The sequence below is a fragment of the Heptranchias perlo genome, chromosome 29, assembly GCF_035084215.1.
Source record: "Heptranchias perlo isolate sHepPer1 chromosome 29, sHepPer1.hap1, whole genome shotgun sequence".
NCBI classification, from domain to species: domain Eukaryota; kingdom Metazoa; phylum Chordata; class Chondrichthyes; order Hexanchiformes; family Hexanchidae; genus Heptranchias; species Heptranchias perlo.
Window position 1 is genome coordinate 23,795,689 of NC_090353.1, and position 14,211 is coordinate 23,809,899.

Below are 14,211 nucleotides of genomic sequence, written 5' to 3' on the forward strand. Positions count from 1 at the left end.
ACAACATGAAAACATGCAAGGACATTGTAGCAGCATTCCAGAGATAGTTTGTCATTTGTCTTACTCCATAAGCATTAGTCACATTACTTTTATAGGTCCTGCTGACATTTGCATTGTGTAAGGAAGCAATCTTTAATGTTGTTCTCACCTTGCTGCTCCTCAACTACCACACTATAGCAGGGGCTTATATTTAAAGGGATAATTTACATGGAAATGAACCTGGAAGGGCTTTTTTTGTTATTGAAAATATGTGCAGATATCAGGATAATAGTTATGAAATAAATTACTTAATCCAAAACTAGCAAATCTCAAATGGCGTTGCTCAGAGTTAGTCCAGGTCCTGGAACGTGGTTGTAAAATTTAGCTGATATCCTGACCTGTCCTTATATGGTCACTGTTCAGGTACTTCCTGTGGGGAAATGGTCTAAATAAGTCTGGAGTTCAGTTAAGGACTAATTATTGTTATTGGAAATTTCCTTACATTGGCAGCTGCTTGGCTTGTTACTTTGTTATCTTAACCTCTCCAGGTTATTCTAAGGTTAGAAAATCAGCAGGAAATAACTGTTTCTTTCTCTTTTAGTATACCTTTTTAAAGATTGTTCAGTTCTCGCTTGTTGATGTGTTATATGGAGTGCAAAGTCTGAAGAGAGACATCTGGAGTATGATGGACGCTTTCAAGACCTTTATATAAATAGATCATGTGTCAAAAATCTGAGTGGGATCACACTATGAAAACAATTTCAGAAGCGTAAAAAATATTCAGGAGAAAATAATCTCCACTCAATTGATAAACCAGTACTCCCCCATCTTGAACATCACTTGGAGGAAACACCAAGGGAAGCAAAGGCACAGAATGTATTCTGGATGAAGGACTTCAATGAACTGTGTATTACAATGGGGCTAAAACTCCCATCTTTGCTAATTTTAGCGGAAAGGCCGAGATGAGTAAAAAGTGGTATTTCACTCCTGTTTCTTTTTTCACTATAATTAGCAAAGTCAGGAATGTTGATCTCAATGGAACTCATTCACAATAAGTTCTAAGCAGTTTGTTGTTTTAAAAATGTACCATGAAGGCATTTTCCAATCTGGCTTCCATTTCAAGAGAATTGCAAACCGAAACTGTAAATAGATTCAAAAATCTCATTTTATAGCACTATTAAAGAAGACCTATCTCTTACAATTCATCGCTGGGTCAAGATCCTGGAACTTCTTACCTAACAGCACTGTGGGAGTACCTTCACCACACGGACTGCAGCGGTTCAAGAAGGCGGCTCACCACCACCTTCTCAAGGACAATTAGGGATGGGCAATAAATGCCGGCCTTGCGAACGACGCCCATATCCCATGAATGAATTTTTTAAAAGTACTCCCATATAATGATGGCTAACAACAGTTCAATTACACAACTTTGAGCTGCTGAAATTCCTGGAACCATTTTGTGACATTTTGCTTTTACTTGAGGAAAAACTCATGAGGTTAGGCCTAGAAGAGGAAAAAGAGAACTAAAATGAGAAACATCTATATATAAGTACAGTAACAGCCAGTAGTTTTAATTGTGACCTGTTTCAAGAGATGATGGAATTGGAGAACTTACTGCCAGTAATACATACTTCAATCCCAGGCCATTCCAAGTCCCACCAGTCAATTCTAAAGTTGCTTTCATTAGTTACTGCGCCGTGGATCATTAGCTCATGTGATTGGCTGATATTTTGATTCTACTGGCACCTGTTGCTTCTCATCAAGCCCGGACTGAGACAGAGAAGACGAGAGGGGCAGCCAGAGACCTCAGTACTGGACAAAATCAGGAGTTTTACACACAACAGCCTTACTTCAGACAGTATGTGAGTTTCTTTCGATGATGTATTTATTTGCTTTTGGTGTGTTAATTTAATAGTTAATAGGGTTATTACTCTTTATCATTTTTATTGCCCCTGGAGTGTGTTACTATTTCTGGAAGTGTTGCGATGTGAAACTGGAGTCTTCAAGTCCAACAAATTAATGCTGACTTAAAACAATTTTGTCAAAAGGAACAAGGCAATTGGAGTAAAAGAAATTACTCATTTTTTTGTGTTTTTGTATCATTTTGTGCTATTTCACATAAAGAATAACATTTCCTGTATGTGTGTGCATGTGTCTGTGTGTGTATGTCTGTATGTGTGTCTCTCTGTGCATGTGTGTGTGTGTGTCCCTCTGCATGTGTGTGTGTGTGTCTCTGTGCATGTGTCTGGTGTCTGTGTGTCTCTCTGCATGTGTCTGTGTGTGTCTGTGTGTGTATGTCTGTGTGTGTGTGTGTCTCTCTGTGCATGTGTGTGTGTCTCTCTGTGCATGTGTGTGTGTGTCTCTCTCTGTGTATGTGTATGTGTGTGTGTGTCTCTCTCTGCATGTGTCTGTGTGTGCGTCTCTCTCTGCATGTGTCTGTGTGTGTCTCTCTCTGTGCATGTGTGTGTGTGTGTGTGTCTCTCCCTGTGCATTTGTGTGTGTGTCTCTCTCTGTGCATGTGTGTGTGTGTGTGTCTCTCCCTGTGCATTTGTGTGTGTGTGTCTCTCTGTGCATGTGTCTGTGTGTGTGTCTCTCTCTGCATGTGTCTGTGTGTGCGTCTCTCTCTGCACGTGTCTGTGTGTGCGTCTCTCTCTGCACGTGTCTGTGTGTGCGTCTCTCTCTGCATGTGTCTGTGTGTGCGTCTCTCTCTGCATGTGTCTGTGTGTGTGTCTGTGTGTCTCTCTCTGTGCATGTCTGTGTATGTGTCTCTCTGTGCATGTGTCTGTGTGTGTGTGTGGAGAAGGCGGGGACTATAACTCACAGAAACTTTTTGTCAAGGCGGTATGATTTTCTTACCAAATTTAAACTTACAATGACTGTTTAAAAGAAACCTCTATAACTAGAAGACATATTTGTTTTAAATGTTTTTCCTTGAGTGCTTGAATGTCGTCGTCAATTGTATAATCAAACTAGATACCCAATCTGGTCCATTTTGTAGGTAATTGACCTCTCCAAGGTCCAAAGTCCATTCGCTGGAAGTCTCAAATCAGCAAAAGGTGTGGTAGTGAGTTGAAGTCTCAACATAGAGAACATCTAGATTATGTAGGTCAACATCATCATATAGGTCTGCTGTTGGCCTTGTTAAAGCTAACTGATTATGTTAGTGATTTTGTGGGCCCTTACTTTTCTCTTCCCTATTCTCCGTTTACAACCAGGACATATCTATCCTAATCTTTGCCATGCCTGTGTAACTGAATTTCCCCTGTGTCCATTCACTTGCGCATTTTGGCTGCCGCTCCAGTCCCGAGCCCATTACTTCTATCTCCCTTCGTCTTTCCCTTCTCTTCACCCCTCTTGGGCCCTGTTCTTCTGTCTCCTCTCCTTCCTGTTAGCCAGTCACTTCTCCTTTCATTTCTCCCCTCTTGGGTACTTCGTTCCCCCCAAGTCCCCACCCCAACCCATCACTATTCCTCTACCTTCCTACTCTTGTGCTGCTATCCCAGGCTTAACGCTCTCCTGGATATGCCCATTTCCATCTGCGCCTCTCTCAGCATTCTCCAAAGGGCCCTTCAAGGCACTCATTGCAGCTTCCTTACAAGCAGCAACCCAACTGCCACATCTTCCTCCCTCGCCAACCTACCCACTCAGCACACCTGCTAGGGGCTAATCTTGCCAACCTCCTTTCTGTCTTGCTCACCCCTCCCACCGCTGACCCCAAGAATTCTGCCAGCTGATCAATAATCACCGATCCTCTCCACAGCTCATTCCAGAAAGTCCATTCACTTGCGAACAAGGCCACCCACGATCTTATTGTGTATGATCGCATTGACATCATGGCCTTGATGGAAACCTGGCTCACAAGTGATGACGTCTAGTCCATTACTGAAGCCTCCCCAGCTGACTATACCTTTCACCATCTGCTCCACCCAAACCGCCGTGGTGACAGTGTGATCCTTATCACCAAATCTCACCTTCACCTGTCCTTCTACTCCTCTCGCATCTTCTCCTCCTTTGAGTACTTTACCTTCTTCCTCCCCTCTCACCTCTCCTTTAAAATACTCATTCTCTATCACTGACCCAAGCCCCACACCAGTTTTCTCACTGAGATATCCTCACTCACTTCCTCCCTCAGCTTCTGCACTGAGCGCCTTCTCATCCTCGGTGATTTCAACCTCCATCTCAACTCATCTTGCCCTCTCTCCTCTGCGTTCTCTGCCCTCCTGTCCTCCCTTAACCTCTCCCTCCATATAAACGTTCCTACCCATAATCACAGCCACCCCCTCGACCTTGCCATTTCATGTGGCCTCTCTATTCCCATCATCTCATTCACAGACAAGGCCACTTCCTTGTATCCCTCACCACTCACGTCCCCCTTCTCCTTTCCAACACCACTTCCTTTTCCATCCAGCCCTGGAAAAAACTCTCCCCCAATTATTTACAATGACACTTTCAGACTCCCAACCAACTCCCTTTGGCTCTCCGTTCGCCACAGTATTTTTGGAGCTATCGATCTCCTCAATCACAACCTCTCCACCTTTGATGCCCTTGACCTCAGTAAAACCCTTACTTTCTCCCACTCTGGTCGTTTCTTCGCACGAACGGTAGTAGAAATCTGGAGCTCTATCCCCCAAAAGGCAGTGAATGCTGGGACAATTGGGGCTTTCAAGATTGAGGTCGATAGATTTTTGTTAGGTAAGGGTATCAAGGGATGTGGAACAAAGGCGGGCAAATCCCTCTCCCCTACCCCCTCCACACACTTCCATCAACAAGTGCAAGGAGCTCATGGCTTCATTGTTACTAAGATTGAGACCATCCGTTCAGCTGCCTCTGCTGGATCCCTCTCTTCTCCTTGCCCACCATGCCAAGGTTCCCCCAAGGTTCCCCCTGAACTTGCATCTTTCTCCAATTTCTCTCCTATCTTTCCTCATTCTCTCTCCAAGCTCATCTTCTCCATGAGACCCACCTCCTACTCTCTCAACTCTATTCCCATATAAGTGCTGACTACACAACTTCCCTTCCTGAACCACATGCTAGCTGATAGTGTAAACGGTTCCCTCTCCTCAGTTACTCCCTTTCAAATCTGCTGTCATCAGCCTCCTCCTCCTCAAAAAACCCCCCTTGACCCTTCTGTCCTTGCATACTACTGCCCCATCTCCAAACTCCCTTTCCTCTCTAAAGTCCTTGAACATGTTGTCACCTCCCAAATCCGTGCCCATCTTTCCTGCAACTCCATGTTTCAACCTCTTATATCAGGTTTCCCTCCACCTGCCACAGCACTGTAAAAATGTTCAAATCCCTCCATGGCCTCGTCCCTCCCTATCTCTGTAACCTCCTCCAGCCCTACAGCCCTCCAAGAACTGTGCGATCCTCCAACTCTGGCTTCTTGTGCATCCCCCACTCTCTTCGCCCCACCATTGGCAGCCGTGCCATCAGCCATATAGGCCCTAAATCTCTCCACTTCTCTCTTCCCGTAAAGACCCTCCTTAAAACCTACCTCTTTGACCAAGCTTAATATCTCCTTCTTTGGCTTGGTGTCAATTCTTGTTTGATTACTCTCCTGTGAAGCGCCTTGGGACCTTTTCCAACATTAAAGGTGCTTTATAAACAAGTCACTGTTGTTAAATGTTAACTGCTAATTTTATGTTTGGTTCAAAGTTTCCAAAATGTATTCTTATAAATAGTCCTCCAATGAACAACATTCCAAAACGTATAGCGACATGTTCCAGTAGTCTGTCAGGTTGGTGTGCCAGCATATTTTACCAGAAAGAGGTTAGATGTGAGTGTGTTTTCCAAAGTTCCACCTACAGTGGAGAAAAGCTGAGATCAGACTCCAACTACCACAGAGAAAAAGAGTGAAAATCAGAGTTCAGAAGCACAATTAAGTACATAAAAATATTTATTTATTGTTAATTTTTCCATGTTCTTCTGTTGTATTTGCTGTCCCATTGGTAACCATTAAGCTGTATGCTGCAAATCCTCATTTGTAATGTCTGTTGTGTAGTGACAACAGTGTAATACTGTAAAACTCTGACTCACAAGTCAGTAAAAAACAATAAATGGCAAATTCAGATAACAGCATGCATGTGGGGAAAGAATGTGGAACAATTCAAAGCAAGAGAGGAAAGAGAAAGGAAAGAAAGGTCAAGTAGACAGAAGCTCTGATGTCCTACATTACAACAGTGACTACGCTTCAAAAGTACTTAATTGGCTGTGAAGCGCTTTGGGGCGTCCTGAGGCTGAGAAAGGTATTATAAATGCAAGTTCTTTCTTTGTTTCTTTTTGTGCTAATCTTGTTGACAGATACCTGTGTTGGAAAGTGACAATGGGTTAATAAATACTGATAGAAATGAAAAACGAATAGCACTTGATGGTGTCCAAAACACGCGATTAGTGGGAAGTATAAAATAGTATTACATTAAAATAATTGTTTTTTCTGTAATCTTCTGATGAACATGTTGATACTGCAGGTATGTAAGTTTTCCCAAAGATGTGATCTTATAAGTGTTGGCACAATCTAAGACGAGGAGGCTCTTAGTTACAGACTGTCTGTGAGTGTACTAGATCAAAGTAAGTAGAGAATTTATTCTGCAATAACAAACAGATGTGACCTCAAAACCTCACGAGTGGTTCTTCTGGGATTAATAGTGATTTATGAGTTGCTAGAATTTTAAAGTAACTGCAGTTTATTGTGTGACTGTTGTCTGATAGTTTAATTCAGTAACAAGTGGTACACTATACTGGTACTCCAGAGCACCATGCCACACAATGATGGTCATTTGGTGGTATCCACAATTCATGAGGTTTGTCATGGGTTGCACAGAATGGAATATAAGAGCTTCTCCACTGGAAGGGAAGGAAATATTGGACGGTGAGTTCTTCCAGGATGCTCTACACCACATCCCCATAACCAGATTGTTATCTGAGTGCCATCATGCACAGGCAATAGTATAGTGTGTACAGAGTGCAAGACATATAGGAGACTAAAATGGTAAGGAGCATATTTTAAATGGGAAAGAGAAGAATGGCACAGCATCAAAGCACGTTGGAACTCTGTGCCACAGAATGATAAGATAAGGGTTTGCACCAGCAATTCCCTAAATGGTGAGAACTATAAATTAATATTGTTGATATGGGAGAAGTTGAACTGAGCACAGGCATTTTGACACTGGAATGAATAGAAAATCGGACAAGGGGCAAGTCATCCTGGATGCTGTTGTAAGGATTGGAGAATAGCATTAATGAAGGATTGGGGGCAGGGAGAGAAAGCCCAACATCCTGTGTCACTGTGCCATCCACCATTTTTGCTAGTTTGTAAATGTTTACAATTGTAATTGATCACAATTCCTACAAGTCTTCTATGATCACATTGTACATGAATTGCAGTAGCTCTACAAATCACATCACTTTTACAAGTAGCAGAATATATATGGCAACTTTGTGATTCAATATTTCCCTTAAAAAGATAAGTTATTAAATCCTAATTGAAATGTTCCTTAATTGCACATTTGAATAGTAGATGAAAAAATACTGCAAAGTCATTAACAGGATTACTTTAGAGAGTCCTGCCCTTTAATAGTTCAATTGATGATTTATTGTTTGAATGTTTATGCTTAAAGCATGGGATCGGTTAACAGTGGTAAATGTCACTTCATGATAATAACAACAAAAGTAGTTTTAATACCTAAATAAGAGTCTCTCGATAAACATAAGGTGAGTCATTTGTCACAGGAAATTTTGGCCAAAGTCACTGGGCAATTGTACGTAAAATGGGGAAGTTTATGTTTCCAAGTCCTCACTTACAAAACTCCAGGACTTGAGTACATAATCTAAACTGACACGTCAGTGCAGTATTGAGTGATGATAGCATTGTTGTTATTTGGACAAGATGTTAATCCAAAGCCCTATCTGTCTGTCCAGATGGACATTAATGATGGTATGACATTTTTCGAAACGTTTCACCCAATATTTCTCCCTTAGCTAATGTCACCGATATAGATTAGCTGGTAATTCATCTCATTGCTGTCTGTGAGATCTTGCTGTGCATAAATTGGCCTACCACATTTCCCCCCATAAGAACAGTGACTGCATTTCAGCAAAGTAATTTGTGTGTAGTGCTTTAAACCGTTTCTCAGAGGCGTGATGAGGTACAACATAAATGAAAGTTACTTTCTTTAACCTGACAGGCGTGACTGACAGTTGTTTTCTCTGAGTCCAAGAATTGGAGCAACTGAAGTGCCTGCAGTGACATTGACATTTCCTTAACAAAGTTGAAGGCTGAAAAATGGAGCAGAGAAACAGCAGGTCTGCAAAAAAGAACCCGTCCAACAGATCAGTGCCAATATATCAACTGATTTGCTAATCCGCTTAAAATTCCAGCAGCTCAGCAACTCAATGTTCTTACCCTCCAGATTTTGCGCAGAAGTAGCATGATTCTTTTTAAATCCCACTATCGCTGATCAAAGTCATGATCATCACAGTAGATTGTAAAAATAGCAGGATCTGTCATGAGATCTGATATGATAGAACACCAATCTCAATTATACATAATAAGCTCTTAAGTTACTGCCTGCTATATAACTACATTGTTTCTAAGCTTGGAATCGCTTATCTGTCTGTTCCGAGTGCTGCATTCTCAAATTAATTGAAACTGGAACATAATGCTCATAAAATAGAATTAGCAAAGGAATATTCCTAGTGTTCTGTCATCCCCACAGATAACCTTCATAATTCACTCACACCTCTGTCACTGTGAGTTGCAATTTTACACTTGTGAAAGCACAGCAGTAATGCCCCAGTAATAACACCTTCTGTCTTTTGCTTTGTAATAGTTCAGTCAGTTGGATTGTTTAATTTTGTTTTCAACTTCAGGAATTGGGCCAGATTCTGATTTTTAAAGTTTCTGATTATTTTTGCAATTTGTCAGGTACGATAGTCACATATCTGGTATTTTTAAATATATATAAAAAGGGGTATTCAGACCTGCACCAAATCCATCAGAAAAGGCATGAAAACGAGCCACTGTAAGAGATTGCAATAAATTGGGAAGAAAGCAAATGTCTGAAGGATATTTTCTGTGGCAGTAGTAGGTCAGCTTCTCTGAGGAAGAAACAGCATTCGATGGAAATGGCCCCCAGACACGTAGCACAATTAAATTCATTCCACACATGTATCAAAATCAATGGGTCTGTTTCAACAAACTCTTTTTAAGCTAGAAATAAGGGTAATGATGTCATACAACCTCAGGTGATGTCCTTCCTCAGCATTAGTTAGTGGAAATTAATTAGTTTATTTTGTTATTGCCCGCACAAAAATTTGGTATAAATGTAGTCACCAACTTTTAAAGAATCTCACTCATGACATCAGGAATACCGTTTGAGATTGTTGATGTGTCTTTCATTGGCACTCACTGTAGTGGGGAGGGGGGAGGAATCCCTGTAGTTAATTATATAGCATGCATCATACACTGAAATGCATGTGCTATGTGAGAAAATGTCCTCAGTATGCTATTTCAACTAAAATCTTAAATGCATGTAAAAAGAACATGTTTATAATTTTGCTATGAGTAATGCCAAAGGAACACAGTGACATGTATGTATTTAACAATGAGTCATGTCTATAATATAAAATATTAAGTCCTGTCTACAAAGTCTTACTTATGTTTTTGTCACACTTTTGTGTCAACTTTCCCCATTATAACTGGCTATGTCCATATTTAGAATGGAAACTGCCTATGTAAACTTGTTGCACTAAGAGTACATCCTTCCACCAGTGGTGGCACTGTAGTGCCTTAGTTTTATGTCCCCCAATTTTTCAGCTTGTACTGCAGAGAAACTCTATGTTCTAACCAACTCTACTTTTCTGCTTCCCAATTGCCATAGATTTTTCTATTTAACTGTGAATAATAGTATCAAATTAAAATATTCTATAAAAATAAGTACACAATGTTTGTCTTTGAAATGGGGACTGAATTATGTTTGAGTGCTCTGATCCAATTATCCCTCGCCCTCTAACTCTACTTCACCTGACTACTACACTTGGTCTTGACTTTCCTGTGCAAGAGGGAAGGTCGAGCAGTATATTGAAAATGTGCATACACTAATTGGCGAGATTGCATTTGCACTGCATAATGAAATTTATTATCATGCTGCCCTAACATACAAACATAATGAAAAATTCACCATATTCTGCATTTTTCTGAGAAGGATGAAATTTTAATTACTGATTGAGATTTTATTTACTTTGGCAATAATTCCACCTCAACCCCCCCCCCCCAAATGTATCTTATGAAAAGCATTTTTCCTCTCATTACAAAAAAAGATGTGCAGAATGAATCATCTGTGCCCACATTTATTTATTTAGTAACAATTTGCAAGGATTGACTGTACAAGGCAGTAAGTGTCCAGTGTTGTGGAGGTACTTTTCACCTATGACTCAGTATTGTGCACCACACAGTCAACCAGTGATTATTCAGATATTATTTTTAGCACAGAAAAGATGGTTGTAGAAGGGACAGCTGTCATTTGAATTAATGTTTTATGTCGTATAGCACAGGATACAGTAACATACATACCTTTCTATAATTTACTTTTGATTATACATAAAAGACTTGCAAAACAAAATTCAATTCTGTGAATGGAAATCAAATCTTAATTCTTGCAAAACTGCTTTTGATAAAATAAGCAACCTATCTGGCAGGAGTTGAACTTTCAGTCCTGTGCTCAGTACACTTATAATATTCATTTAGCTTACTGAATCACCTTGGCAACAATGATATAGGCCTCTTCCTTAGTGGTTTTATCCCAAATTCTCTGTGATTCCCAATCAGGAGAACCCATTATTTGAAATTTAGAGCATAAATGCTTTGGGATGTTGAGATTTAAAGATCTTATTTTTTCCTTACTTCCAGTACTGGTTTCATGATAATATTTCTCATTACATTTTGAACATGTACTTATTACATTGCTGTAATAAGTACACACTTTCAGTACGTGATGTCTGTGTTTCACTATATAATGTGTATATGTCACCCTATAGCGAATGTATTTCAGTGACATAGACACTTAAACAGTCTATGTGGTTTCACTTTATGATGCATGTGTCCTCAGACTTTGAATTATAAAAGCCCCTAATGAATCTTCATAATATTCTCTAAATTGGCAGCTGATATACATCATTTATAGGTGATTTAGAAGTGAAACAATTACAAGCCATTTTAGCTGAATCTGAAAAGAGCACATGGGAGGATAGATATGAATAATTAACGACTAAACACTCCAGGTTTGGGGCGGGAGTGAAGAATTTTTCTTTCTGAAATTATGACTGAAAGCACCGAATGATCATATTGTAATGCAAATGGCATTTGTGGAACTTATAGAAATTGCAAATGTCCATGTAGAATCACAACCCTTTAGAAATATGGCCACAGGATTCTTAGTGATATGTGAGGTAATCTTAGTTTAATGTCACAGGGTTTAATAGAAACATATGCAGCAAATATTTTTATTTGTACATGTCATGTTGCTGGATTTTTTGACCATTTTTCCATCGAAAGGAGTTGGGCAAAAATAGTAAAGGGGTGAATTTCCACAGGGGTTCTCCCTATCATCTACTGTAACCTCACTGGTAGAGCCGTGGAAATCCTGGAAAAACAGCGGATAAGCAGGAAAATCCCAGCAGAAATTCAGCCCCATACTTTTAATACTAGGTTTTTAAAAGCAATATGTGGTCTCAAGAGTTTTTTTAAAAAGAGGCACCTAGACAAAAGGTAATTAATATGCTAATGGACGTTGCTTCTCCCAAAGAATAAACAATAAGTAATTTGTTAGTTTGCCTAGTTATTTGGAAAGACATCTCTCACTATTGTGCTGAAAAACATTTCGATCTCTGTCAATCTGTGAGTGACAGGATTTTTGACACAAAGTGAGAGATTTTTAAGAACAGAACAGGGACAACGAAGAAGGCAGTCAGGCTTTGCAAACAGGATGCTGCACTGGCAGGCAGCAACAAGTTGCAAAAGAAAAGAGACTGGAGGGACAGTGGCTATGCCTTGGGCTGTAGAAGAAGATGTAGTGAGATTATTCTATTTAAGTTAAGTAAGACGACCCACTGAAGTGGGGATATTGTTGCGTGTTCTCTATTTTGTATCATGATGCAAATATAAGTTGCACTGATTGACCTAAGCAATTCTGGTCATACCTGTTTCTCTGTATACTTCACCATATTACAGAAGAAGCCATTTCTATTGCAAAGCACTTTCTACACCAGTAAGTTCTAGCTGCTTTGAGGCAGCTAGAAATTGAAGTGTGCTATTTTTCATTAGTATTTGAGGTCTTCATCAGGGTGACCCTCCAAGCCAGAATGGTCTGTCTTTGAAACAGATGACGATGGTTACCAGTTCCAAGTTGTCATTTGAAGGGGCTGAGAGAGCAGAGGGGATATCTAATCACGGACAAAGTAACATTAATAGTGTCTTTGACCCAAATTGTCCCTAAATGCAGCTGCACAAGGTGTATGGTGACAAGTGAACTGTAGGAGGAAGGAGAGTGATAAGAATTTAGCCTTTTGAGGACAAAATATTTCTACAGCGAAAGTGATGCAGGATTAGAATGGACAAATTAAATATGAAAATAAATGGATACAAATGGGACTCTTCAAATTAAGTTAGACCCCATCTCTTTAAATAAAATGTCTGCAGGTGTAGTTTACAGTCCTCTTAAAAGAAGCCCACTATCCAAACTTGCAAGAGAAAAGATCCATCTGTATATCCATGGTTAACAGCTTACCTTCTTGAATAGCAACTTTGGCTGAAGCCAATGAAAAATAAATAGATACAATTTAAAATAAAATATTCACAATTTTTTCTGATTCCTGTTGTGAAGAGGAAGGTATGAATGCGAATTTCTTATAATCTAATGCATTTGGGGACTCCAAATTTCACATCATTCAAATCCAAAGGCTGAATTTATTTGAAGATTGAAGTTGCTTAATTTATTTCAAGTACTATGAAATTAAGAAAATTCCTTTACCTCTGTGTGTTACCTTAGTTCTACATTATGGTACTCATCATTAGAAATAATCAGAAAAGCACCCCTCAATGGATCAGTTTTTATTATTCATTCTCGGGATATGGGTGGCACTGGCAAGACCATCATTGATTGCCTATCCCTAGTTGCCCTTGAGAAGGTGGTGGTTGGCCACCTTCTTGAACCACTGCAGACCATGTGGTGAAGGTATTCCCACAATGCTGTTAGATAGGGCGTTCCATGATTTTGACCCAGCGATAATGAAAGAACGGTGATATATGTCCAAGTCAGAATGGTGTGGGACTTGGAGGTGATGGTGTTCCCATGAACCCGCTGCCCTTGTCTTTCTAGATGGTGGAGGTCTCAGGTTTGGGAGGTGTTTTTGGTTGGTGTCATACTGACCAGGAAGGTACCAGCTTTGACCCCTAGTCTGTGCTGCAGTATTCATCTGGGTGGTGGTGGGATCACTGCAATGGGCATTAGAATTCTTGCGCTACGGAGGACAAATTCAGCCAGGGCTCCTACTCCTGATCAGTTTCCAGTGAGTAAGGACAGGATTGGACTCTGTTGTGATGTTGACAGTAGTAGAATGTCCTATTAATGCTCACTGTCTAGACTTGCGCACGAGGAATGGCCACTTAAGTGAGGAATGTGGTGTCTGCTGCCACTCAGAGGATCATGTTTGGAGGACAAGTTCATGGAATACATCCAAGACAGTTTGCTAGAAAAAATATATCAAAGAACCAACCAGGGAACAAACTATTTTAGATCTAGTATTGTGTAATGAGACAGGATTAATTAATAATCTTATAATAAAGGATCCTCTAGGGAAGAGTGATCATAATATGATAGAATTGCATATTGAGTTTGAGAGTGATGTAGTTAAGTCCAAAACTAGGGTCTTAAATTTAAACAAGGCCAATTATGTAGGTACGAGGGGCGAGTTGGCTAAGGTAGATTGGCAAAATAGATTAGACCATATGACGGTAGATAAGCAATAGCGAACAATTAAAGAAATAATTCATAATTCCCAGCAAATATACATACCCTTGAGCAATAAAAACTCCACAGGAAAAGTGAACCAACCGTGGCTAACTAGAGAAGTTAAGGATAGTAATAGATTAAAAGAAGAGGCTTAAATGTTGCCAAAAAGAGTAGTAAGCCTGAGAATCGGGGGGTGGGGAGGGGTTTATAAATCAGCAAAGGATAA

The 14,211-nt window shown here is 40.0% G+C and overlaps 1 protein-coding gene across 6 annotated transcripts in view; it reads left to right on the top strand.

The window, feature by feature from the left end:
• Positions 1–587: 587 nt before the first annotated feature.
• Positions 588–14,211, top strand: part of LOC137299508 (DNA ligase 1-like) — a 34,562-nt gene continuing 20,938 nt past the window's right edge. The window contains exons 1-2 of one of the 6 annotated variants that reach the window (XM_067968295.1): positions 588–1,841; positions 8,163–8,280. In XM_067968295.1, the coding sequence (XP_067824396.1) occupies positions 8,261–8,280 (20 nt within the window). In that variant the 5' untranslated portion in view covers positions 588–1,841; positions 8,163–8,260. Of the gene's footprint in view, positions 1,842–5,754; positions 5,862–6,121; positions 6,225–8,162; positions 8,281–14,211 lie in introns of those variants that run through there. The other 5 variants (XM_067968296.1, XM_067968298.1, XM_067968297.1 and 2 more) reach the window with 5 other exon arrangements.